Source organism: Pimephales promelas, chromosome 4 (genome assembly GCF_988280905.1).
Source record: "Pimephales promelas chromosome 4, fPimPro1.hap1.1, whole genome shotgun sequence".
NCBI lineage: Eukaryota > Metazoa > Chordata > Actinopteri > Cypriniformes > Leuciscidae > Pimephales > Pimephales promelas.
The window spans coordinates 24,040,942-24,067,598 of record NC_142772.1 but is presented as its reverse complement, the minus strand read 5'-3'; the positions used below and the strand labels follow the sequence as shown (position 1 = coordinate 24,067,598).

At 42.1% G+C, this 26,657-nt stretch overlaps 3 protein-coding genes and 1 pseudogene across 7 annotated transcripts in view; 2 read left to right on the top strand and 2 right to left on the bottom strand.

Annotated features, from left to right (window-relative positions):
• Positions 1 to 687, top strand: part of polk (polymerase (DNA directed) kappa) — an 11,541-nt gene extending 10,854 nt beyond the window's left edge. Inside the window, 1 exon segment of the mRNA XM_039649872.2 lies at positions 1 to 687. This exon segment is cut by the window's left edge and continues 298 nt beyond it. The gene's annotated coding sequence lies outside the window, so the exon portion shown is untranslated.
• Positions 688 to 1,483: 796 nt separating this feature from the next.
• On the bottom strand, positions 1,484 to 3,959 carry LOC120464194 (uncharacterized; annotated as a pseudogene).
• A 7,896-nt stretch (positions 3,960 to 11,855) lies between these two features.
• ankdd1b (ankyrin repeat and death domain containing 1B) lies at positions 11,856 to 19,860 on the top strand. Of its 4 annotated transcripts, XM_089130135.1 has the most exons (15): positions 11,856 to 12,047; positions 13,103 to 13,203; positions 13,320 to 13,418; positions 13,501 to 13,599; positions 14,104 to 14,208; positions 14,342 to 14,446; positions 14,869 to 14,967; positions 15,064 to 15,162; positions 15,324 to 15,422; positions 16,011 to 16,109; positions 16,208 to 16,306; positions 16,417 to 16,524; positions 16,886 to 17,087; positions 19,239 to 19,370; positions 19,583 to 19,860. In XM_089130135.1, the coding sequence occupies exons 1-15, from the start codon at positions 11,876 to 11,878 to the stop codon at positions 19,636 to 19,638; spliced, it is 1,674 nt and encodes a 557-aa protein (XP_088986261.1). In that variant the 5' UTR covers positions 11,856 to 11,875; the 3' UTR covers positions 19,639 to 19,860. The 4 variants fall into 4 exon arrangements, with proteins under 4 accessions (XP_088986261.1, XP_088986259.1, XP_088986260.1 ...); XM_089130133.1 differs by having other exon boundaries at positions 11,875 to 12,047; positions 19,239 to 19,860; XM_089130134.1 differs by lacking the exon at positions 14,342 to 14,446 and having other exon boundaries at positions 11,875 to 12,047; positions 19,239 to 19,860.
• Positions 19,466 to 26,657, bottom strand: poc5 (POC5 centriolar protein homolog (Chlamydomonas)). 2 transcript variants are annotated; one of them, XM_039649875.2, is made up of 13 exons: positions 26,530 to 26,657; positions 25,914 to 25,997; positions 25,672 to 25,816; positions 24,660 to 24,740; positions 24,287 to 24,450; positions 24,023 to 24,199; positions 22,843 to 22,947; positions 22,119 to 22,298; positions 21,828 to 21,993; positions 21,486 to 21,634; positions 20,634 to 20,750; positions 20,303 to 20,479; positions 19,466 to 20,196 (listed from the first exon to the last, which is right to left on the bottom strand). In XM_039649875.2, exons 2-13 carry the CDS (start codon positions 25,995 to 25,997, stop codon positions 20,050 to 20,052), a joined length of 1,692 nt encoding a protein of 563 aa, XP_039505809.1. In that variant the 5' UTR covers positions 26,530 to 26,657; the 3' UTR covers positions 19,466 to 20,049. The 2 variants fall into 2 exon arrangements, with proteins under 2 accessions (XP_039505809.1, XP_088986262.1); XM_089130136.1 differs by lacking the exons at positions 25,672 to 25,816; positions 25,914 to 25,997; positions 26,530 to 26,657 and adding an exon at positions 25,035 to 25,137.

Sequence of the window (26,657 nt, the reverse complement as noted above, 5' to 3'; positions counted from 1 at the left end):
CTTTTTTTTTTTGTATTAATAGAATGTGTATTTGTGTGGTGGAGAAAAATGCTGCATATGTGTACTTTTGCACTTTCCTCTTTCTATATTTATGTTAATCAATAATGTTAATTCTACATTGAGTGATGGTTCAAATATATTTTAAATAATTTTATTCTTCACATAAACACAAAGTAGCAGTTATTTTTGTATGAGCGTGCAAAGCAATTTTTAGACCATGACTCAAGATTACCATCTAAATAACAAATATATACAAAAGTATCATAATTGTACACATTCAGAATTGTAATTGTATTTTCTTTTTTGCACATCAAATTAATGTAAAAAATGTAAACCATGTAAAAAAAAAAAATAATTAAAAATTGTCCTAATTGATTAATTGTGCTTAATCTTACAATGGTGTGTTGTGTTTTGAAGGATGGAAATATATCAGGGTGTGTTTTTTTTTTCTTTTCTTAGTAAACCTGTAAATTATTTAAACAGATTTAAACTTCACCCAAGAAGGAATGAGAAGTACACTATCATTCAAAAAGTTTAGGGTTGGTAAAATGTATTAAATATTTTTGAAAGAAGTCTCTTATGCTCTTATGATTTGAAAATAAGTTTAAAAAGATTTTAATGACTTTTAAATGTTGATTTTTTTTTTTAAATGTTTTTTTTTATGATTTTTAATGTTGAGAACAGTTGTGCTGCTTAATATTTTTGCGGAAACCTTTTGTTCAGGATTCCTTGATGAATAAAGTTCAAAACAACAAACATTAATTAGATTTTTTTTTTCTAAAGCCTGGTTCACACATAGACTGTAAAAAATATGGACGTAGTGTCCGTGACGTCACCCATAGGTTTCTGAAGAGCAACTTTGAGGCCTAAAGTGGGCGGGGCCGACCGTCGCCATCTTGGCAGTGCGTCACCTCTCGTCACTACCGGATAAATTAAAATGGGCAAAGAGGCGGGACGCGGGTGGAGCTGAGGTGCTAATGCTATGCTACTGCCGCTGAATTGACAGCTGATTGAAAAAGTAAAGCCAATGGTTAAAGTTCATGTTTTGCCCTTCGAAATATTATAATAGTTAAGACGTAACTAAAAGTGAGACTACTTTACTCTTTTTATCAACTTTATTAATCTCACAAGGGGCAATTAGTTAAGAGCATATATACAAGTAATTAACACAGATCACACACATTTCTCACAACATACAAGCAGTCAACTAACGTTATGTGCATTGTGATGCATTATTATTCTGCTAGTTAAAATGTATAAGTTACTTACAATATTGCTCTAAGCTTGTGCATGCGACAGTGATTCAAGGCAAGCACACATGTCAGTCGGCATCTCACGTCAAGTTCGTAAAGGGCTTTAATTCAGTCCATTTTACAATCCGATTTTGGCCGCCTCTCAGATGGGTCAAACCAAATATTACCTCAGAACTTCAAGTAAATGAACTAGAAATCCGCGCTCATTCAAAGCGCTGAAATCAATAGGTTACTGTCGTAACCCCGGTTCTCTGAAACATCGAGTGGAGAGATCCACCTATGGGAAGGGCATCCGTACCTGACCTCTGCAGAAGCATCCAATTGCACCAAGTCTGGCTAGACAGACAGAAGCGCGCGGCCAGTGCCCGATGAGGCCACACCCCTCACCCACGGGCATATAACATCTGGGCGCGCTGCTATTCCTCAGTAAGTATATTCGCTTCTCGTGCGGCAAGCGGGGCAAAGCTGGTGGATCTCTCCACTCGATGTTTCAGAGAACCGGGGTTACGACAGTAACCTATTGTTCTCTTTCATCATCTCGTGTTCGAGATCCACCTATGGGAGAGACATGGACAGCTCCCCGATTGCCCAATACACTCACAGTGAGGTTCTGAAGCCAGAGAAGGACGGTCACCTCAGGGAGGCGGTGCCTGACACGTCCCTTAATCATGAGCCTGCGATGGTGAAACCACACCTAACTAATGTGGACAAGCAGGACATGAAATACGCATGGGACACATGCGAGATAGTAACCCCAACCCACCAAGACATAATCTATACCCGAAAGGGGAAGAAATGATAGGTGACAGGAATGAACATGGCCAGTCAGCCCATTCACTCTTAATGGTATATATATACCAACAGGGTTACAGCAGGGAGGGGCTAAGACGACCCGACCCCTAGAACCGAATGTGCTACCGAGGTACTGGTGACATCCAGCCGGTAGTAGCGCACGAAGGTATGAGGAGAGGCCCAACTGGCAGCGGAGCAGATGTCCTGCAGTGACACTCCCCTAAACAGAGCCCAAGAGGTGGCTAAACCTCTTGTGGAATGAGCTCTGATGCCCCTAGGGGGTTGCACTCTCTTTGCTTTGTAAGCCATGGTAATAGCATCCACAACCCAATGTGAGAGGCGTTGCTTCAAAATTGGACTCCCTAAGTGAGGGGGAGCCCATGAAACAAAGAGCTGGTCGCTCTACCGGAAAGCATTCGTCCTGGTCATATATGCCTGTAAGGCACGGACTGGACACAGAGCGTTCAGCCTCTGATCCTCTAGAGAGGTAAAAAGGTGGAGGGTGAAAAGCGGACAGCTCCAACACCTCCGAAGTGAACGCAGGGAAGCACTTCGGCATGAAGGCCGGGTTAGGCTTAAGGAAGACCTTATCTCCACTAAGAGAGAACTAGAGCACGAAGGATGAACCGAGAGTGCATGTAGCTAACTGACACGTTTAGCAGATGCCAAGGCCAAAAGCAAAGCTGTCTTGAGAGACAGCAGCTTAAGGGATATACTATCCAAAGGCTCAAAAGGGTGTTGAGACAGAGCTTCCAGCACCATGGAGAGGTCCCACTCCGGGACAGTTCTCCTGACGACTGGCAAAGAGCGGCGTGCACCCTTCATAAATCTACGGATTCGAGGGTGCTGACCGACGGTCGAGCCCTCAAAACCCACATGACAGGCTGAAATAGCAGCCAAGTGGACCTTAATGGTGGAAAAGGACCTGCCTTTATCCATGAGGTCTTGAAGGAAACACAAAATATCAGGAACTGAACACTGATAAGATGTGAAACCGCGCCCATCGCACCACCCCTCGAACACTTGCCACTTACAGCCATATAAGGGCCGTGTAGAGACGGCCCTGGCATTCTGAATAGTGGTAACCACACGCGGCGAAAGCCCAAGTGCGTTCAGGTTCGTCCTCTCACGGGCCAGGCCCAGAGAGCCAACCTGTCCGGCTGGGGGTGGTAAATCTCACCGTTGGCTTGGGATAATAGATCCGTGCGAACGGGAAGGCACAATGGCTCGGCGTATAACAGAGGGATTATCTCCGCCAGCCACGGTGCTTTGGGCCATCTGGGTGCTATCAGAATGAGACAGGCCCTGCTCTCTCACCCTGGCCAATGTGGGAATATCAGGCACAGGGGAGGAAAAGCATACAGGAGCACTCTAGGCCATGGGTGGGCCAGTGCGTCTACCCCGAGGGGCGCGTCCACGTCCCTTAGAGAGAAGAACATAGGACAATGGCAGTTTCCGCGCGAGGCGAATAGATCTACGCTCGCCCGTCCAAATCTCATCCATAGCATTTCCACTATCTGCGGATGAAGACGCCAATCCCGTAGATTGGGTTTCCCCTTGACAGCAGATGCGCCGACGTTCAGAATGCCTGGGACGTGAGTCGCGCGTAGCGACAAGAAAACCCGTCTGCTCCACACCAAGAGCTTGTGAGCTAGGAGGTGAAGTTTCGACGAGCGCAAGCTGTCCTGACGGTTGATATATGCCACAGCCGTGGTATTGTCGAACCGTACCAGCACATGATGTCCCTGCAGGCGAGGCAGAAAATGATTCAGAGCTTTACAATTGGTAAAAAAGCTCTAAATAATTTATATGTGCTGAACGTAGTCTGTTTGGCCACAGACCGTTCACAGTTTTGCCCTCCTGGGTGGCACCCCAGCCTGTTAAGGATGCATCTGTCGTCACCACTTTCCGCATCGTAACCGCCCCGAGAGGGGTTCCCCGTGCGTAAAAGTCTGCGTTCTTCCAATGGCGCAGGGCTGCAGTGCACGCGCGCGCGTCACTGTAACCGAGCGGCAAAGGTCGCGAATCGGGCTGAAATGTAGCGACAAAACCCATTTCATGAACGCCCTCATCTTAAGGAGTCCTAATGGCACAACTTGGGTGGATGAAGCCATGAGACCCTGCATCCTGAGACATGTGCGATATTGCACTTTCGCCCCTTCTCTGAACTGTGACAGACAGCTCATAGAGAGCGAACGCGCTCTAGAGAGAGACGCGCTCGCATGGCAACCGAGTTCAACTCCAAACCCAGGAAATTGACATTCTGACTGGGCGTGAGATTGCTCTTGCCCACGTTCACTTGGAACCCGAGCGATGTGATGTGCGCGAGCACACGGCCGGTGTCCTGCAACACCTTCTCCTTCGATTCGGCTATGATGAGCCAATCGTCAATGTAAGTCAGGATTCTCAGACCTGTTATTCTCAGAGGCGTTAAGCCCGCCTCCGCGCACAGACAGAAAGACCGGGGACTCAAACTGAGTCCAAACAGAAGAACTGTGAATTCGCAACATATGCCCTGGTAGGCAAAACGAAGAAAATTCCTGTGCGGAGGATAAATGCTTATGTGAAAGAAAGCATCTTTCAGATCGACTGATGTGAACCAGTCGTTCTGTTTTATGGCACGGGCGAGAGCGCCCTGTGTCAGCATTCTGAAGGTGTATTTCCTCAAATGTTTGTTCAACACTCGAAGGTCCAAGATAGGGCGGAGAGAGCCGCCTTTCTTTGGAACCAGAAAATACCGGGAATAAAAACCCTGGTTCATCAGATTGGGGGGTACCACCTGAATCGCTCCCTTGTTTAAGAGAGATGAATTTTCCTCTTCCAGAATGTGAGAAGCTTTCTCTTCCGTGTGAGAAAAGAGAATGCCGTTGAAATGAGAGGGTTTTACTGCGAGTTGCAATCTGTAACCCTGCATTATTGTACGCATTACCCACTCGGGAGCCGAACGGTTCGCCAAGCCGCTTCGTGACTCGCGAGTGTCCCCGCTCGGGACAGAGCAGAGCTGTGTCTTGAGACCAACAGAATTATTTGTGATGCAATGGCGCCATCTCGTGGGCACACTAGAGGCGACATGCGGGGGTTCGGAGGGGTTTCCTCTCTCTGCAGTGAGAAGGTTCTCTCTGCGGAAAGAGGTTTTTCCTCCGAAACGAATTTGTTAGATTCGTTATATTTGTGTTTGTGTGTTTTGTGTTGGGCAAACACTGCGTGAACTGGGCAAACATAGTGTGGTGTACACTGTGCTAAACTTTACCCACAAGGAGCCCCTTGAAATTGGGGGGAAAAACACACATCTCCTGAACACATGAACTGGGCAGTCTCAAGTGCAGGCAGAAAATACTATCCATTTTTAAGGATATATAAGAATAGTTTGTTTAAACGTGTATTTAGTTATGTGTTGGGAAACACAATGACCAAGCCTTCCACACACACAAAGTGCACTAGAAACACATGGCTTGCAGCCGCAACTGAGCTGTGCGAGCCCAGCTGGTTGATTTGTGAGGCAATGGCGCCATCTTGAGGGTAGACTCGGGGCGACATGCAAGGGATCAGAGAGATTTGCTCTCTATGTTGACACAGATATAAAAATCTGCACGAATTCATTTGATTCGTTTAATAATAGTTTGTGTTTTGTGTTGGGAAACACTGGGGCAAGCCTTTAATAACTGGGTGAGGGAACCAAGTGTGTGCGGTGTGGTAACACTGCTTATGTACTTTCCCTCACAACAGCCCCCCTGTGGCTTGGTAGCCACGAGACGGGATTACCCGACCGTCCGAGGGAGACCCCGTGTCTTTCGGACAAGGGTTCCGGGACCGGGAGAATACGGAGGGCTAGTGGCCCGTGAACGCGGGCTGGAGGCTCTCATGGTGGAACAGCAGGCGGGCTGCTAGCGTTCAGGGCCGCCTTCCTACTCATCAAGGCCCGTGAGACAGTGTTAACAGTCTAGCGGGAGGCTCTAGGCGCGCTTGAGAGCTTCGCGAACACTGGAAAAACGTTGAAGAGTTGTTTCCTCAGGCTGGGCGGTGGTACCCGCGTTTACCCGTCGTAAATATTCCTATCCTGGTCGGTGGCGCTCTATGGAGCTGGCCACACAATGTTGAGACGAACGGCCGCTCGCTCACAAACTTCCAGGAGGATCGACTGAGGCAAAACCGCGTGAGCGCTAGCTTAGGGTAACGTTAGAAAGACCGCGTCATCCTCGTCGCCGGAACCGTACCGGTTCGTCAACGAGAGTGAGGTTTTCCCGCGAAGATGTCCTCTTCAGGGAATGCGGATTGGGCTGAATACCGCTCAAATATTTATTTGTGGCGCTCCGGGAGTCCCCCGGTAGCGCGTCATCATCACCGTGTCCCCCATCCGAGTAAGAAATGCCAAGCACGGTGCGCTGGATAGTGCAACTAAAGCCGGCTTTGTAAAAAGCTACATGGGCAGCAATTACAATGACCGCAATTCTCCGGGTTCTCCAAAGCTTCTTGAGCGTGCTAAGCCCAAGCGGACCGCGCAGAACGAGAGGGTCCTTAGCGGCGATGAGAGCACCACACGCGGCCGGGCAGGCTCGTCGTGATGGACTGTTCCCCAGGGGAAGCGGCTGTTTAGACGGTCACATAGCCATGGGTGGGCCAGCGGTGAAGAACTCGGAAAATACGTGGCGGGCAGCCATGTAAGGAGGAGCAGGTGAAGGACAGCGAGAGCTCGGCGGCTCCGGATGCAAAAAACACAGCGGATAGGCTGAAGAAAAACGACTGTCACTCACGTCTGGCGGAGGCTGATCTGGCGATATGTCCTCCTGTAGACTCGAAAGTGGACAGCGTAACGTTAATCCAACCGAACTGTGTCAGTGCAGAGTGCAGAGGTCGCGAGAAGCGAATGTCAACTGAGGAATAGCAGCGCGCCCAGATGTTATATGCCCGTGGGTGAGGGGTGTGGCCTCATCGGGCACTGGCCGCGCGCTTCTGTCTGTCTAGCCAGACTTGGTGCAATTGGATGCTTCTGCAGAGGTCAGGTACGGATGCCCTTCCCATAGGTGGATCTCGAACACGAGATGATGAAAGAGAACGTCAGACATCCATTAGTGCATGCGAGGGAAACAGCTGGAAACACGGCACTGGTTGTTCTCTCCATACTCAACACGACGGAATCCAACGGCGTGCACGGGCGAAGGTATAATACATGTATTAAATTGTATGAAATAATCCCGGAAAAGCAGAAACACAGCTGAGGGTGACGCTAACAGACAGCAGACAAACGACTAGCAGTGAAAGCGGCAGCATGAATCCACCTGTCATTCAAGTGGCCACGCCCTTAATTATGCAGAACTTTAAGGCTTAAATATAATTTCAACAGAGGAGTTGTAAAAAAATTCACCCCCCTCACAGTTGTCATGAAGGGAAAAATGAGCTCAATAGACCAAAGCCACTTTTTGCTCCAGGCTGTAAACATGTTTTTTTCTGCTGTAAAGTTGGGCATTTTAACATGGGGGAGATACAGATTTGACTCGCTTCTGCAGCCTGCCTCAAGCGGCCACTCTATGAATTGCAGTTTAATTCACTTCCGTATTGGCTTCAAGAGAGAGACGGGGAGGTTGCCGCTTGGGTTCACATAGCCTGGTTGAAACCAGACCATCTCAGTTTGTAACTGAGTTATGGTCTGGCAAAGCTTGATAGACATATCATTTCCAGAGGGGCGTCACCAACGGACGTAGCTCAGATGTCTCAAAGGCGCAATTGGATAGACCTAAAACCAATCAGAGCGCTGAAGGAGATGATGTATGCAGAGCGACGTTCAGTTTGAGTAAACGAGCAGACAATCTGAATAGCTACTTGCTCTACGTTTATTTAAAATTAACAGCAAGACAACTATAAGTGAATGTGCTTTCCATTATCACACAGTAAACAGTAACAGTTAAGTAAACAGTTGAGTAAAAAAAACCTTAACAAAAAAAAACTTTGTAATGAACTTTGCAATTTAGACACACCTGTATGGTGAGACCTTACTGTCTATGGGTGAGACTACATTGAAGTCGGCTTGAAGTCGTTCATCCTCAGACGCGCCGCCGCTACAAAAAAAGCCATGCACACAGCTAAGGGAAATGGGGTCGGTCTTACGCACCGAACGCGTCATTTTTGCCACGCACCTTCACGCTCGTGTGGACGCGTCGAGTCTAAACAAGGTATTACTCCGTGTCAGCGTGTGCTCTGATCGGTATAAAGGTGCACAGACTTCTCCCGAATCATCTCCAACAGTAGCAGTCTTTGAAGCACCACTAACTCGGCCTCTGTTTTCCTCGTAAGCTGATATTAGTATTTAAACATTCTCTATGATAAAAATCTGCTTCACCGTCGCTGTGCTGTCGTCATCGTGTAAAGCCCAAAACGTGCTGTCGTTGGCCGTGAGCCCAGCCAATCTCGGCGCTCTTAGGACAGTGCGCACATGCTCCATAATTATGCCTATGCCAGTTGTTACTATAGATGACGATATCATCCAATTTGGCAGCGGTATATGCAGTATGGGGCCTGAGAATTTGGTCCATGAGGTGCTGAAACGTAGCTGGAGCCCCGAACAACCCGAACAGAAGTGTGACGAATTGGTGTAACCCGAACTGCGTGGTAAAGGCTATTTTTTCTTTGGACAAAGGGGATCTGCCAGTATCCTTTCGTTTTGTCCAGTGTCGAATAAAAGCGAGCGGTACCCAGCCGATCAAGCGGTTCATCAATCCGCGACATTGGATACGCATCGAACTTCAACACAGCGTTAACTTGGGGGTAACTATCGGGCTCGCCCTGTTACTGTGGGATTCTTCTATTACGCTCATGTCAAGAATCGCCTCTAATTCCGCCTTAACCACTTTTTTTTGTTGTTCAGGTAACTTATAGGGCCAACAGCGTACGACTACGCCCGGCTCCATCGCAACATGGTGCTGAATAAGATTGGTTCGACCGGGTTGGGCCGAGAACACTTTGGCAAATTCTGCCAGCAACCGGACTACGTCAGCAATCTAGGATGCTGAAAGATGATCTCCTCCCGGGCTAGTGCGAGTGATTGCGCACTAATCACTGTCACCACCTCTTCACTCCATTTTTTAAGGAGGTTGAGGTGGTAAATTTGACGTTCCCCGTTCCTATCTGTTCCTATCCATAACTGAGCCTACTCGCTGTGTGACCTCAAAGGGACCTTGCCACTTTGCGAGTTATTTCGAACTCGACGTAGGGAGCAATACAAGGACATCTCCCGGTGAAAATGATCTCAGTCGGGTTCCCCTGTTGTATAACTGGGTCTGTCTGCCCTGGGCCTGTAACAAATTCTCCATTGAGAGAATCCATGATTTACATATAATGGTGTTTAATGTGCGATTAAATCGTTCGTCCAATCAGTCTGTGCCTTATAGACGCCTGGTACGAATCAACTTAATGCCCAGCAACTCTTAAAGTTTGAGTAATAATGTGACATAAATGTCATGCCCTGGTCAGTGAGGATCTCTTTCAGTATTCCCACACAGAAGATTAAAGGGTAATTCCACCGGTGGAGACATGAATAATTATTGAAAGTGGGTCACATATGTAGTAGAATAGTATCATAAGTTTCTAATTTGGGTCCTTTTTGGCCGATAGAAGGTAGAAAATTACTTTTTAGTGCTTGTGGATTGTAGACAACAATCCCCATAGTGCATTGCAATGCTCAGCTCCGCAGGCCACTCCCACTACTCCGCCCATCAATGTAGACTAGAGTTGAGCTCCACTCTATGCTACCACCTGGAAATCATTTATATATATCATATCATTTAATATAATACGACGTAAGAGCGTCAAAGCGGCGCCCACGCCATCAGCCAATGGGTTGGCATGATTCTATATGGGCTTCAGATAATCGGTAAACTTACTCTTGACGTGGACTTACTCTTGACGTTTTGTCTTCGACATCTTCATCCCCTCGCTATCAGACATTCCGGGAGTCTCCTGCATATTGAGAATGGCAAATTAGTTAAAATCTCCCGGAATCTAGAGCAAGTGAGCAAGAGCGTGCATGCGAGACAGATCAAACTGTGCTTCAAACTGTATATTGCTCGCACAAGGGAGAGGGAGAGAGCAAAGCCCCTTTCACACAGTGCGTTGATCCCGGGAAATTGCCAGAACGCCTTCTGTGTGAACGCAAACACAAGTGTGTCCTGCGTTACTCGATACAACCTATCTTTAATCCTATCGCAAAATAAGGATAGGTGAGCAGACAGTTGGGTTGGAGAGACTGACTGTCGATGGTACGGAACTTTTCAAAGGCGTGTTTTAATGTCTCATCTTGAGACTGCTCCGGGGGAAAATCATCGTGCTCAGAGAGAAATCTGTTTTTTATTTGTGCTCGGTTCCCCTGAATCTAGACTTGAGGGTCCCGGTTCAGCCTTTCCCATCCGCACTGCCGCCCCTCTGCCCCTCTGCCCCTCTATCCTGCGCTTTCTGTACACAAGAGACATTCACAAATAAACCCCTCAATAACTCCCTAAAAGCTGACTAATTTGTTCCCAGGATCAGCGGATGCCGGAGGTGCGGTTTAACTCCCACCTCCATCCTATGCGTTTGACCTCTAAATTGAATCACAGCTGACATTAATGGATAATTCACCATGTCCCTGTGCACACATCTTACCCGAACCATGCGGCTCATATCCAAAGCCTCAGTTTGAATCAGGCTTTGGTGGATTGAGGTTTGGTTACAGCCTGAGTCCACCAGAGCCTGATAGGTACCCCATTAATACTCACAGGTATTTGGTACCGGCAGAGGAGGGGGAAGGTGAAAAAGAAGAAGGGAGAGAATTTACATTAATTTACAAGAAACATTAGGGAGGGTATTGCCAACCCTGGAGCATGCCACCAGCTGATCCTCCGCCATGGATGGCTGAGTCCAGCGAGGCACTTCCCTCGGCCAGTAACCACGTGTGGCAAGAGTCCCGGAGCTGTTGGACCATTACGAAGGGCTGGCCGTTGTCGCCCAGATCCAGTGACCGAAATCGCTGCCCATGTTGCGCTGCAAGATGGCCCTCTTGAGGTCATCGAAGACCAGGAGGCTCTGGACTGGCAATTATTGGGCGGCGGCCTGTGCCTCCCTGGACAGCAGTGGGAAGAGCCAATCTGGCCAATGCTCCTTCGGCTACACACCTGCCTCTGCTGCTTTCTCAAATAGGTCCAGGAAGACCTCCCGAGTCATCCTGGGACCCCATCTTGTTCATGGACAGGTGGGGGAGCTCAACCGGTGGCGGCGTGGCTCTAAATTTCCAAATTGTCTCGTACTACCGCAGTCGACGCTCTCTCGCTCTCTCTCTCTTTCTCTCTTTCTCTCTCTCTCTCTCTCTCTCTCTCTCTCTCTCTCTTTCTCTCTCTTTCTACGTGGTGCTCCACACGCGCGCTCACCCACAAGTCTCCTAGGTGTCTCTCTCGAACAATGTTTCCCCTTCGCTTATATGCAGTCTCTCCACACCAGTCACTGAAACAAGAGCCAGGTGTTTATCATTTGCACTTGACCCAACCACTCACGCCGCACCTGTCTCCCGATCCTCTCTCCTGTCAGATTTCGCTAGACCACGCCCCCTTGCCATGGTGTTTACTGTCACTTTTGAAAAAAAGTTATAATATCTTTAATTTCTTGCTGACCCTAAACCTTTGAACAGTTGTGTATATGCATAATAACCGTATACTCGTATTCCCTATAGCTGCACATACTGTAACACAATCAGAGCTTGAAGCCATTTATTTAACTGTATGTCCTTTGGGCGTGAGCTCTCAATGCAAACAAAACCATCCAGCTGATATATTTTACTGAAGTCTTTGAAGCAAAGAGCTTGTGCAACTATGGAGAGGAGAGCTCAAGCCCTGAAAGACTACATACTGAAGCAGCCTGTTTGGAAGAAGGAGAACCTTAATCCCAAAACATGGTTAAAATCAGACCACGTCAAAGGTTTCACTGACTTTATTTTGCCAAAGGATATTAGTGAAGATGGCGGTTATGACAGTAAGGAGATGTGTGAGTAAAGACCATCCTGCTTGAATATCCTATATCTATTCTGTTTTACACTTATGATGATTCCTCTGTACTATTGGCTGATAAAATGTCCTGAATATACATGTTAATAATTGTCTTTAACAAAATTAAAAATTGTCTTAACAAAATTAATTTACAAAATTTTAACAAAATTGTCTTTAAGAAAATTAACAAACAATTTTGTATTCGATCTGAATAGCCTAAATTTTCTAAATTAGGAGGTACATGTAAAATCATAAAACTCGATTTGAAGTTTGAATCTAGGTTACAGTGAGGCATTTATAATAGGACCAATCTGTGAAGTTAAATTGCTCATTGTTTCAATAGTATAACAACAAGCCAGAAACAGTATGTGTTATGTCTTAGTGTGAAAAAAAAAAAATCAACCTTTTCTGTGTATAGTTATATAGAATTTTGCAACTTTCTTACTTTGACAATCCAAGTCTAAAACTAGTTGTAAAATAATGATTTAAACCTTTTAAGATTTTGAATTTGAACAGCAGAATTGTTTTACATTAACATTTACATTTAGCAGACAATTTTACGCTTTTGCTTTTACATAGGCCTACTCCAAAAATTGCCATTGTTTACTTGTTTTGTTACTTGTTTGCCTTTTTTTTTTTAAACTTTTGCTGCTGGGCTACTCCACAACGGTGATGATCCGAACCAGTCTAAAATAGAATATAAACTCTTATTATACAGTAGGTGTACCATATAGTGATTCAGGATAAGACAACAATTGTTTGGATAGTGAATTCATGATGTATTTGCTCATTATATAATAAAAAAGTGATATTAACTCATCCCACCAAATATAATAGTTGATGCTTTAATATTTTACTTGTTTTTCCTGTAGTCTACAAAAAGTACCATGCAATACACTTGTACTCCAGTGTAAATACCATGTAAATGTTGAACCAATATAAATATGATAGTCATGCCATCTAATATCCTACATCACTCTACCATGGTGCTACCACAATACTTTTTGTAAAGTTCTTGTCAGTACTATTGAACTGATGATTTGACCCATACAGTGCTGGAGGTTGAGAAAGACTTCATAGAAGCAGCAAAGAGAAACGACGTGGAGGGCATGAAGCTTCTAGTGAGAGGCGTTAATGTCAATGCCAAGAATGTGGTATGTCAATAAACATCTAACTTACACAGGTGTGCCGTTTTTTTTTTCCAGTAGCAAATACAGATATGTTTGTTCACCTTCTCGGAGTGGTTCTTATGAATCTTGTCTCCTGTTAGCACGGTCGAACTGCTCTTCATTATGCCGTGGCCTTCAGAAATGTGGAAGTTGTGGATATGCTCCTTCGAAGGAGAGCCAAACTAGATTTACAAGATAAGGTAGCCTATGTTTGCCCAAGCATTAATGATTTACCCTGTTACCCTTAACATCAATAATGGTACTCATACTGTGTTTCTGCAGCATGGACTGACTGCTATTCACTTAGCAGCGTGGTTTGGGAGTTTGGAAATCCTCAAGTTACTTGTTCAAGGTGGAGCTGACCAAAGCGTTGAAAATACGGTGAGGTGATGCATGTTATTGATTATTTCAGTTACATTATACTAATATATATATATATATATATATTAGTGTATAATGTAACTGAAATAATTACAATATACAAAAAAAGTATAATTGAGGATGGCCTTTGAATTATTAGAAAGAATATGCACACATCAGGTGTTAATTATTCAATAGCCCTCAATAGCTGCATTAAAATTATTGAATTTGTGTGAATTAACATAAATTGATTTATTCAATAAATTCATATTAATTTCACTTTTAAATGTTTACCTTTTTTATTATCTGGAAAATTGTCTTTACTCAGCAAGATTTACATATTGTAAATATCATTCTGAATGTTTTAAACCATATTTGTTTTACATTGGAATTGTGTACATTGCAAAAGTCATTAAAAGTCAGAGACAACATGTGTCATTGCAATTGTAACACCTCATACAGGTTACTCATAAAGGTAAACATTTAGGACATTTTAGAGCTTAATGTAAATCATTGTGTGTTCAGGAGGGCCTGAACATGATGCACTGCGCTGCCATGAACAATCACACTGATATTGTAGAGTACATCGTTGATGACCTGCAAATGGGAGAACTTGACAAAGAAGAACAAGTAAGGAAACATCAGCTCATCTTATATTAAAAACAACAATAATCAGAATAAAAAAGTTAGATCATATAAAGATAATGTCCCTATTAGAGACCTTCAATACACACAAAGATAAAGTGTGTTGTTCTTCTGTCAGTATGGTAACAGACCCTTTGCCCTGGCCGCAGCACACGGCTGTGTTCGCATGCTACAGATGCTGATGGAGGAACCTTATAACATGGCCACCATGGAGGAAAATAAGGTTCATAAATTTTATTGAATCCTTTAGTTTATAAATGGTTTGTTTAATGCAATATATATATATATATATATATATATATATATATATATATATATATATATATATATATAAGGTGTCTTTAACTACTATGTACTTACACCAGAGAAATTTTTAGGTGCAATGTAGCTACTTACTGTGTTTATGCATTGTTTCAAAGCACTTTTGCCACTATTTGAGATAAGGTTTGGGTGGTTTAAGAGGTAAGGGAAGTGTCAACGGTGTAATTTTACATGTAATTACAGAAATGAATTAAAGCTGTAATTCCATGCACATATTTTTTTTTAAATAGAAGCAATTTCAAAACCTATATGTATTTTTTATTATTATTTTAATTATAGCAGGACCTGATTTTGAGTGTAATTCTTTTCCTTTCTTATTGACAGGTTGGAGACACACCTTTGCATCTGGCAGCAAAGCACGGTCAACATGAAACACTGCACCTACTTCTAGACAACTTTGACATTCGCAATGATGTCAACCAGGTAATAATCTGTCCTTTTAGGCATTATCAACACTTGTTCCAGAATCACACAGAAATTGAGACGCATTGATATGACTTCTTTGCTATGTGTGTGTAGGCAGGGCAGACCGCTCTGTATCTTGCTGCAGATGGAGCTCATGAGGACTGTGTACAAGCCCTTCTGGAGGCACAATGTGACCCAAACATCTTTACCTTAGTATGTACTGAGGGGATGATTTTAAACACTCCTTTTGATAAGCTACTACTGGATAATAATGACAGACTCAGACTATTTGAGATTTAATGAATTTATGAAATATAAAACCTATTCAGCATTGTTTCTTAGAGGATGGTAGGCTAACCTGTGATGATTTTCAGAGCAGAAGCAGCCCTCTGCATCCAGTCTGTGAGAGGGGACACTTTCCAATTGTAAAACTCCTCCTGAATAGTGGAGCCCAAATAAACGCTCAAGACCAGGTGAGAAATGTCATTTCACTTTTTTTTCTGCTGCCTGAAATTGTTGATGCTATTCACATCCATCTTGCACACTAACCTATACACGAGAATATTTCAGATGTGTAATAAACATTGTAATTAAAGTATCTAGATGAAGAGATCAATAACTGAACTCATTTTATTTTAGGAAAATAAAGATTGACTTCAGATAGCTTTAATGTACACTATTGTTAAAACAATTTGGGGTAGAGGAAGAAATTAATACAAATGTTCAGCAAGGACGTATCAGATTTATCAAAAGTGATAGTAAAGACATTTAATAAAGCAATACAAAAATGTACCAGTATAACTGTTTTCAGCATTGATGATAATAATAACACCAATGAATGTTCATTTTATAAAACACTAACTGATGTTTAACTTGAAATGTTTAAAATGTGTATGAACATTAACAAAGAATACTGAATGCTGTAAATGAATTGTCTTTTTGTTATGTTAGCTACTGTACTTCAATAACTAATATTAGCACAGTGTTTGTGTGTGTATACACACCCACCCACACATAGACATATTATATAACACGCATATACAATTTTTCCAATCTTTCAGCATATGCAAACTCCATTCCATCTAGCAGTGAAGAACTGTCATATCCCCGTAATCCACACCCTACTTGAGGCTGGCTGTGATCCAAACATTACAGATCATGTGCGTCTACTCACCTTCTTTTATCCATCATTTATGTAATGATATTTGTCATTGCATTCATGTTTCAGTATTTTTTTTTATTCATTCAACACACTCAGATGGGACAAACTGCACTCCATATCGCTGCTGAGATGGGGAAGGTGGATGTGGTCGAGATGATTCTGAAAGCCGAGGTGGATCTGGAGATTCAGGACAGGGTGACAGACCGTGTCTGACATATTACAGTGCCTGATAAAGGTTTAAAAATGTGGTAGAGAATAGGCAATTTAGGAGAAGTTATTTTTTAACCTTTTATTATCCTTTACAGCAAAATAAAACAGTTCTTGGAGTGGCGGCGAGGGGGAATATGGTTATAATTGTGGACATGATCATCAAAGCTGAGAGGTATTTCAGATGGAAGTGCAATTATCAAATGGTGGGTATTCAGATTTCCAATTTGGTCAAAGCAAACCATGAAATAAATGGTATTGTGTGTTGTAAAAGAGTGGGACGAACATTTTCCTCCCGGCAAATGTCACGTGCTGCTATAACCTCAGCCACTCTCTATTAAACCCAGTGCCGGAAGTGTAATGCAATTTTAAAGCGTGTATAATTCCATTCAGAAAGGTCACCACAGGCCATTTATTTGCACAAGGATTGCATATGTCAAAAATGATCACCTTAACAACAGCGAACATGGAGTAATAATATTCAGAGTGCTGTATACCTGTGCTAATTTCAGCACCTGGCGAATCTGGCCTTTCTCAGAGCTTGATGTTATTTGATTACCCTTTCAGAATAATACAGATGCCATTGAGAGCCTTCACAACGAATCACCATTGACGTTCAAATTAGATCACTCCCCTGACACGAATCCGCTGCGTGATATGATATGGGAGCTTGCATACAAACACCTTAAGCGCAATGACTGGAAGAAGTTGGCAGAGCTCTGGGAGTTCACAGAGGATCAGGTGGCTGCCATCGAAGAGCAGTGGACAGGTCAGAGCGAAATGCTTTACCATCAGATCTTCTATATAATCTTATCTTTATGTTCAGAAGAGCCTCAAAATTAACCCCTAACAGGGAGTTCAGCAGCACCAACAGACAATCTTAGGCTAATAGAGAGAGCCTAAGTCCCTCCCCTCAGCTTCCGGTTCATGCGACCTACCTTATTTCAGGAAAAAAAAAATATGCATTGTAGTCAATGGCGAGAGACAACTTATCTTTTTATTACATCTGAACTGTGCCCTGAATTACACATTTGTTGTTTGTCAATTTAAAAGATAATTTTGAAAGTCATGAAGTCGCAAGTATTTGTTATCTCTCGCCATTGACTACCATACAATTATTTTTATTTATTTTTTCGAAATAAGGTCTTGGGGAGGGAATTAGGCTCTCTATAACTGATGAATGAAACTAATGATATTACTCTGAAATGTACTGTACCACCAGTGTTGGGGGTTACGCATTACAAGAGAGAAAATTGGTACCGAGGTGTTGTGTATTTGGATATTAGCTTATTGTAGTTCTAGACCAATGTGAACATGCATTTACTCATCTCACTTGCAGAAAAACTTAATATATCTAGAGACAAAACAATGGCACTGACATATTTTCAGATATCCCTGTACAAGTTGCTTTCAGTTCAACAGGCATTTTACTCTGGGACTAGACTTCCTTGTTTGTGTAGGGCGATGATATCTTCTCTTTTTGATATCTTCCCTTTTTGGGCCATATTTCTAACATACAGTCAAACATGACACTTGGAACAAATCTAGCCACTTCAGATATGAAATATAATATAATGCAGTCTCAAATTTATTCAACCCTGTGAATAGAATCCCTCGGAACAGCACAAATCTGCAAAACAGGTTTTGTCTCAAGCACAGGGGCTTTTGTTGTGTTGAGCTATTTCAATTAGCCTACTTCTGTTTCATTTGTTCAGTCTGTAAATTGCCAATAAACTTGATTTGCAATGGGCGTTGAATAATTTCAATTACAACTGTGTGTGTGTGTGTGAGTGTGTGAAATTATATATATACATACACACACACTCACCTAAAGGATTATTAAGAATACCATACTAATACTGTGTATGACCTTTCGCCTTCAGAACTGTCTTAATTTTACATGATATTGATTCAACAAGGTGCTGAAAGCATTCTAGAAATGTTGGCCTATATTGATTGGATAGCATCTTGCAGTTGATGGAGATTTGTGGGATGCACATCCAGGACATGAAGCTCCCTTTTCACCACATCCCAAAGAAGCTCTATTGGGTTGAGATCTGGTGACTGTGGGGGCCATTTTAGTACAGTCAACTCATAGTCATGTTCAAGAAACCAATTTAAAATGATTCAAGCTTTGTGACATGGTGGATTATCCTGTGGCCATAAAGGGATGGACATGGTCAGAAACAATGCTCAGGTAGGCCGTGGCATTTAAACAATGCCCAATTGGCACCAAGGGGCCTAAAGTGTGCCAAGAAACCTATTCCTATTTGTAGTGGAGATAAGTGGTACCCAGTGGGATCTTCTGCTGTTGTTGCCCATCCGCCTCAAGGTTGTGCATGTTGAGGCTTCACAAATGCTTTGCTGCATACCTCGGTTGAATTTCAGTCAAAGTTGCTCTTCTATCAGCTTGAATCAGTCGGCCCATTCTCCTCTGACCTCTAGCATCAACAAGGCATTTTCGCCCACAGTACTGCTGTATACTGGATGTTTTTCCCTTTTCACACCATTCTTTGTAAACCCTAGAAATGGTTATGTGAAAATCCCAGTAACTGAGCAGATTGTGAAAAACTTGTGAAACCACGCTCAAAATTGCTTAAATCACCTTTCTTTCCCATTCTGACATTCAGTTTGGAGTTCAGGAGATTGTCTTGACCAGGATCACACCCCTAAATGCATTGAATCAACTGCCATGTGATTGGTTGATTAGATAATTGCATTAATGAGAAATTGAACAGGTGTAACTAATAATCTTATTGGTGAGTGTATATATACACACATTCGAAATTATAACGCCCATTGCAAATCAAGTTTATTGGCAATTTACAGACTGAACAAATCAAACAAAAGTGATTGAAATCTCAAATGTATTAAACTACAGATGCACCTGATTCAGAGACTCCTGTTTTGCTGTATCTAGGTCCTGACAGTTTCAAAGAGCATGGGAACAGGATGCTTCTGATTTGGCTTCATAGAGTCATGATAGAAGGAAGCAACCCAGCCAAAGGCCTGTATGAGGGACTGCTTTCTGTTGGGATTACAAAGATTGCTGGTAGGATGTTTTTACTCATCTTTACAGAATGCCGTTATTTTTGGTTTCAATGTCTTGAAGGAAGCATCAGTAATAAACGGTATAGTATTTGCTTTTAAATGGCACATTTAATAGAGAGTGTGTTTTACAGTCATTTATAATGTCCCTTACATTAAAAATAGCAGAAAGGAAAGAGTGAAATCTCATAACATATATTTTTGTCTCATCCCCAGAAAAAATAAGAATGGATGGAACAAACGTTGATGCAAGGAAATGCACAGTTTCATGAATCCAAGTTGCTACAGAAAAATGTTGCTTTTTTTTTCTAATTGAGACGCATGGAGATTGCATCTAACTTAAATAAAACCTGTGAATTAAGATACAGTCCAAACTAATACATAAAAAAAACGTACAGATTTTGATTGTGGCTTTGTAAAACATTATAAAGTAAAAGGTGACACTAATACAAACATTTTTTATTAAATAAAAAACCATATCACGTAATAAATGTTTCTTCAATTAAAAGTGTTCATTTGGCAAATTTAGTATATAAACATCTTACCTTCATTTCAACCTTATGATAAAAAATAAATAATTTTGTACTTCATGTATGCACCTAATTTAAAGCCTCTAAACCTGACAAATTAAATACTTCGAATTACAGTATCCAGACCAGACCATAAATGAGCAAGTTTGTGTGTTAGTCCACAACTTTGATGGAGTGGATGTGAAAGGAGGAGGAGGAGGGGCCTCTAGGCTGGCTGGAGGAGCTCTTGCTGCTGGAGACAGTCTGACTCTGAAGAGCGGTGCGAGGGAACTTAGCTGCTGTTGCCTGACCAACAGTGAGCTGTATATGGGGGGAAAGAGGGAAATGGAATGATCACTCACTACTGTGTTTAATGTTCTGATATCATCACATGTACTTAGACATTTGTAGGGATGTTCCTTTATACCTGAGTGACAGGGTGGTGTCTTTCTACTACAACTGAGCTCATGGGAGGAGCCACACCCATGACATGCAGGGCCGTAGGGGGACGGCCCATCCGGTTATGCTCTGCCCTTCCTGTCAAACGAGCAGTTACTGTCTTAGAGGCTTTCTGCTTGCCAGCTGTTACTATCCGTGCGTTCGCCTAAAGAAGAGAACATTTTAGAAGCAAGTAGTTTTCAGAACACACACACAATACACAAGTATAAATGTTTTCACAAGCATTTTGAAAAGCAGCTCAGAAACAGGTTCAGCAGGCTGATATAAAATATTTAGAAATATACTTCCAGGGACGGTACCTGTCGGAAGGAGCTTGTACTGCCCCCTGGTGGAACAGTAGAGTTCACCACTGTGGTGGAGAGAAGGGTTTCTGCTCTTGGGCCTGTGATTGAGCTAGGCTGAGAGAGAAACTGGTCCTGAAAAGAGAGCAATGCATACAAATAATAATTTAACAAAGATAGATTGTCATGTTAAAGTTACATATATATATATATATATATATATAAAGATTTTTGTCCTTGAAGTAAGCATGAAACAGAAGTTGCGATAGTCTTTTCTTCGCGACATATTGAAACTGTTTCTTAAACCAGAAAAATGTAGGGTGGGACTTGATTTTGTCCATCGGTAACTGATTGGATTGTAGTGGTTTACTATTACTGTGATCTCATGACTGACTGACTGGTTGTCACGCGCCCTCCCGCCAGTAAACGTCATCAGAGAAGAGATTAAAGATTGCGAAGATGGCATATACATTTTGAAAATAATATACATGGAAAAATCCTTTATAATGACTACAACAATATTCTATAAAAAAGGTCAATTTTAATTTCATAATGATTTTAAAGTCAATCATTATCTATACATAAACATCAGCAGTAATATTGGCCATGCAAAGTTTGATTTTATAGGCTGAAATTAGTCTGAATAAATGTCAATTGTCATAAAACACACACACACACACAGACACACACACACACAAAAAAAAATTATATATATATATAATTTGACTGATGCTCCAAACTTGATGTTGAAATGAAGAGAATCCTATACAAATGCAAATCACTTTGACAGCAGTGTACAAAACATGTTTACTGGTTTCAACAAATCATTTAGAATCGAAAATGTTTAGAATCGAAAGTTGCATGTCTTACCGCCTCTACATTGTCTGTATTGCTGTGGGAGGGGCCCGGCTGTATTGGACTCTCCATGACAATTGGACTAAGCCGTGCAGACGAGACTGTACGTGGAGGGTGATTAGCCATTGAGCTGGTGCTTGGCTCGTCCCCAGGAGGTGGAACATCTACACACAAAAATAAAGGCTGAAAATAGGATTTTTTTTTTTCCATTCAAAATGTTTTTGTATAGTGGAGTATCCGTCATAACTCTGTCGCACTTCATTTATGTAAAAATCAATCATATTAAACTGCTATATCATGCCTTCATAAATGTAATCATCCCCACTTTAATTGGACTAAATCACTCTATTGTCTTACCACGGTCCAGTCTACCTGCTTCTCCAGTGTTAAACATACTAAGAGCCTCGATGTTGAGTGCACAGACCCCACGCATGAAAGCTTTCTTCATAGAGTCCTCGTAGAGCTCTCGCTCCGTGCGCAGCCTGTGGATCTCAGCTTGAGCTTTCTGGAGCTCATCTACATGCTGACAAACAAGATTTATGTCATCATTTCATGTTATGTCCACATCCAGTAACTTACTAAACATGGAATCACTAACACCTAAGATAAAAGACCTATCACTAAAATTTTCACAAGGGTTTCACGAACCTGTGCCATCTTGGCCTCATAGTTTGTGGAGAGCTGCATGCAGACGTCCTCTGCTCTGGCACAACACGCTCTCTCCACACGCTCCCGCCACCTGTTCTGGATGAGCGATTGCCAGCCTGCCCACACCTTCCTCTTGAGCTGCAAATGATAGTGCTGCTCGGCCAGTCTGCCCCCCTGTGCCTAAAACACAGAGACATGCATTTGATCAGATTCATAAGATTGAAATAAGGCTTGTTTTTGAAAGAAGTCATGTTCACAAAAGGTTGTAAAACATCACTGCTGTTGTTTTGGCTTCCTTACATCTTTAAAGGGACAGTTCACACAAAAATAACTAATTCTGTTATAATTTACTCTCCCTCATGTTGTTTCAGATCCATAAGACCTAAACCTATAAAGCAACCATATCTCTTCACAATACTTGAATTAAACCACTCAATTCATAGATTCATATTAGGATGCCTTGGATCTTGTAATTTTTGGTAACCTGGACTTTTAATGAAGGGACATTAAAATTATCTTAATATGCGTTTTGAAGATTAACCAGTCTTATGGGTTTGAAACAACATGAGGGTGAGTAAATTGCTGAAAGAATTTACATTTTGGAGTGAACTGTCCTGTCCTAACTCTCAATCTGACATGAGTAAACAGCATTGTCTGAAAACACCCTGCCCTGTGTGTGTGTGTGTGTGTGTGCAGTCAGTCAGATCTGCCCCGGCCGTCTCACCTCCTCTCTGGCAGAACACTGCTGCAGTCTCCACTGGGTGAAACTCCTCATCAGCTCCAACTTCTCCCTCTGCCTGTCAACCGCCCTGCTCAGATTCACGATCACCTGCAGAAGGCAAAGGCCAAGCAGGATATGACAGACTGGAAAACAGAGACTTACAGCCTGTTGAAAATTGTGAGTCAGAGCCACATGTGTTTGTGTTTTGAATGACAAATTCTGTGTTGCGGTTTATATACTATTTCCCAAATTTTTGCACCCGTATCTTATTATATTCAATACTAATATCTCAAAATGTTTACTAGCCTAATACTGCAGGACCAGCCAATTAGTTTCAATAAATAACATCTCTGACTTAAAGCATGTTCACACCAATAATGAGAACTATAACACTAACCACACCAGTCCACACCATAGACTGTAAAATATAGATGTAGTGTCCATGACATCACCTGCAGGTTTCTGAAGAGCATTTTTGAAGCTCAAAGTGGGCAGAGCCAGCTGTTGCCATCTTGGGAGCGCGTCACTCTCGGATAAACGAAAATGGGCAAAAAGGTGGGATTATCTGAGGTGACTGACGGCTAACAGACAGCAGACAAACGGCTAGTAGTGACCGCAGCGGCAATCCAACTGTCACTCAAGTGGCCACACCATTAATTATGCTGAACTTTAAGGCTTAATATAATTTCAAATGGATAAGTTCTAAAAAAAAATATATATATATATATATATATATATATATATATATATATATATATATATTCACCCCCCTCACAGGTCTATGGGATTGATTCTCTTTTGCAGCCTGTCTCTAACGGCCAGTTGACGAATTGCAATTTAAGTCACTTCCGTCTTGGATTCAAGAGAGAAGGTAGAAAGTTGCCGCTTAGTCCACACCAGTGGACGATGTTGTTCTGTTTATTCTAAGCGCATGCTGCAGTTTAGTCATCTGCCGCTTTAAATGTCTAGCTCTTTAAAGCAGGAAGTTTTATGATTGGCTGTCAATGTTATCGTTCATCAGCTGGATAAAATTGAGTGCGATTCCAACAATATCGTTTCTCTGTGCCATAGTCATAGTAGTGGTGTGGACTTTGTTATCCTTTTGCATTTAGAACGATATCTTAACCTTTATAGTTATCGTCGTTGGTGTGAATGGGCCTTTTGTCTCAATATCTGTGCACACCTCATCTTTCCTCTGGTTAGAGAGCTGGTAAGTGTTGATTAGGTCTTTGAGACCATCCATCTCAGCATTTACAGCAGCCACATGTGCTGCATGTTTCTCCCTCTCCTTCTTAAGCTCCAGTCTGTGCTGCTCCACAAAAGCCAGTTTCCACTTCCTCAGCTCCATCATCACATTACTCTGCACACAGACAGACCAAGAAACAGTTCCTATAATGCATTACGGTGTGCAGCAAAATGGTGCAAAACATACAATTGCAAGACAAACCTTAAGGTTTGTGCTCCAGGTGTCCAAAATGTTCTCCATCCTGTTCAGATTCTCATCTGAGATGAACATCTCTGTCATGACGGTGATCAGAGCGTCAGGACTGCTTTGTCCTGATATGTTTGATCTTTCCTCAGATGACACAGACCTGGCTGCCATGCACTCACCTGAAGTAAAAGCAATATATTATATCAGATAGTTCCAACACTTAAGGGTACTTTCAGGGCAAGCATTACTGACACACGGCTAGCAGAGAGAATGGATCTCTTATTTCTGCTCGCCTGTCTTGAGAACATTTGCAGTACATTCGCAGCAGATCATCAGGCGTCATGTGCTGATGCTTAGAAAAGAAAGAAAGAAAGAAGACTAATGTTACCCTCAGATGTTCTACTTGGCGGTCTGGATTGTTCTAATGGAGGAGTTGGTGTAGACCCATTGTTTGGATGCCCTTCATTATCTGAAATAAAACAAAGGAAACCACCTCTCTCAATCTTTTTGACTCCAAGACAATATTTAAGACAATATTTTTAATATTTAAAAAAAATACTCTTGATACTTATACTATGACTGATACTATGTTTATTACCAAATAACTTGCATTGCAATTCTATTTTTTTTCCTTATAAATAGCCATTTCTACACAACTAAATATTTGCAGAGGTATATTTACATTTGATATATAAATTATATTTTTCATTAAAAAAAAACAAAACTTTCCCATTTCTAGAAATCACACTTTTACAATTCTCACATTCAGTATATCCAGTTTGTATCCAGAACCCTGATTTTAAAATAAAAATGGCAGTTGTTAATGAAGCAAATTAAATTAAGTAAAATTATTTGTAGCTGTCTAGATTGTATAAACCTTGTTTTCTCTTATTTTAAATAATTTTAAGCAGGCCCCATTAAGACACTGATTGGCTGGTTCAGGTGTGTTTAATTGGGGAGAGCCCTGATTTTAAGCCAGGACCGAGGGCCGCCAGGACCGAGTTTGAGAAATTTAAGCTATCCTGTGGCCATTTTGGAAGTGTGTTGAGATCCCCTTGTGCAGGGGTGTCCAATCCTGTTCCTGGAAGGTCACTGTCCTCCAGAGTTTAACTCTAACCCCAATTAAACACACCTGAACAGCTAATCAAGATCTTATTAGGCAGACTACAAACGTCCAGGCAGGTGTGTTGAAGCAGTGCCCCTCTGGGAGCAGGTTTGGACACCCCTTCCATAGAGGCCCTGGTCGAGAATTACCGCCTTACACCAATAAACCTTTCAACCCATTTTTTTTTTTTTTTTTTGGTACAATATTAGTGTCTGCAATTTGGAATGATCTAGCATTATTATCTCCTCCTAACCATGCGTAACATTTTGAGTCCATTCAGTAAGGAGGAGTGTACCTGCAGAAGGTTGAGCTGGTGTGTCTCTTTTAATAGTATGTTGTGAACTGGAGAGTTGAGTTGTACTCAAGTTGAGCTGTGATGGGAGACTCGGTTCATATTTAGGAGTGACAACAGCATAGCGAAGAAGTTCTTCGTATTCATCCTGAAAATTTGAAAGAGAAGGAACAACACCAAAGTGTCCTTTAAATGGACAGGACAGAAAATCAGTGACTTTTGCAATGCTGGATATAATAACTCACCTGAAGCACAGAGGAAACTGAGCTGCCTCTGTCTGAATCTCTTGGTAAATCTGGACTATTGCGCTCCCCTTCATCTGATGACATCTGAAATACAGAATAAACGAGGACTTGTGATATATGACAATGTTTAGATGACTAATTTAACTAAAAAAATTACCAAAAGAGTCGAATCCTGTTTACTTTATTGCTAAGTTACTTCAAACCTGTCTAATTCTACCAAGTTATCATTGTTAAAAAACGATTTAAATCTATCAGCTAATAATTAATATTTACCATGCAAAACATTACCGGTAATAATCATGTACTTATATAACGAAGGACAAACGAACTTTGCAACGTTTTTGTTTATTTGAGCAGCAGAGATTTATCACTAAGTTATGTAAGAAAACGGTTAACTTAGCAATGTTTGCTAATGTTCATTATAATGTTCTTATATTATATTGTACAGTCGCAGGAGATATAAACCACCAGTCCCTGAGCTAAAGCAAATGCAACTAAGTTCCTGCTAAACCTTCATATAACGTTAAGTGTTAGCCTCTTCCTGAGTTCCTAGGCTAAATCTACAAAGCATCATCAAGTCGGGTGCGGTAAAGAGATGAAACTCTACGATCATTACCTTCTTAGCTAGAGTTTTAAAGGTATTTGTTCCTCTGTTTACACAATTAATGCTTTCAATCTGCAAGTGCCCACTCTACTGTTAAAAGCCCCGTTTCAAACTGCTAGCCGCTGGAGTTAAAGTCTATG

Bases quoted from the DNA above. Each gene is read 5' to 3' on its own strand.
- ankdd1b (XM_089130133.1), top strand. From the start codon at position 11,876: ATGGAGAGGAGAGCTCAAGCCCTGAAAGACTACATACTGAAGCAGCCT. The intron at 15,423-16,010 runs GTGAGAAATGTC...CCAATCTTTCAG, and splicing joins AAATAAACGCTCAAGACCAG to CATATGCAAACTCCATTCCA. The intron at 16,525-16,885 runs GTGGGTATTCAG...TTACCCTTTCAG, and splicing joins GGAAGTGCAATTATCAAATG to AATAATACAGATGCCATTGA.
- poc5 (XM_039649875.2), bottom strand. From the start codon at position 25,997: ATGTCATCAGATGAAGGGGAGCGCAATAGTCCAGATTTACCAAGAGAT. The intron at 22,299-22,842 runs GTGAGACGGCCG...TCTGTGTTTTAG, and splicing joins AGTGTTCTGCCAGAGAGGAG to GCACAGGGGGGCAGACTGGC. The intron at 20,751-21,485 runs GTAAGACATGCA...CTCTCTTTTCAG, and splicing joins ATACAGACAATGTAGAGGCG to GACCAGTTTCTCTCTCAGCC.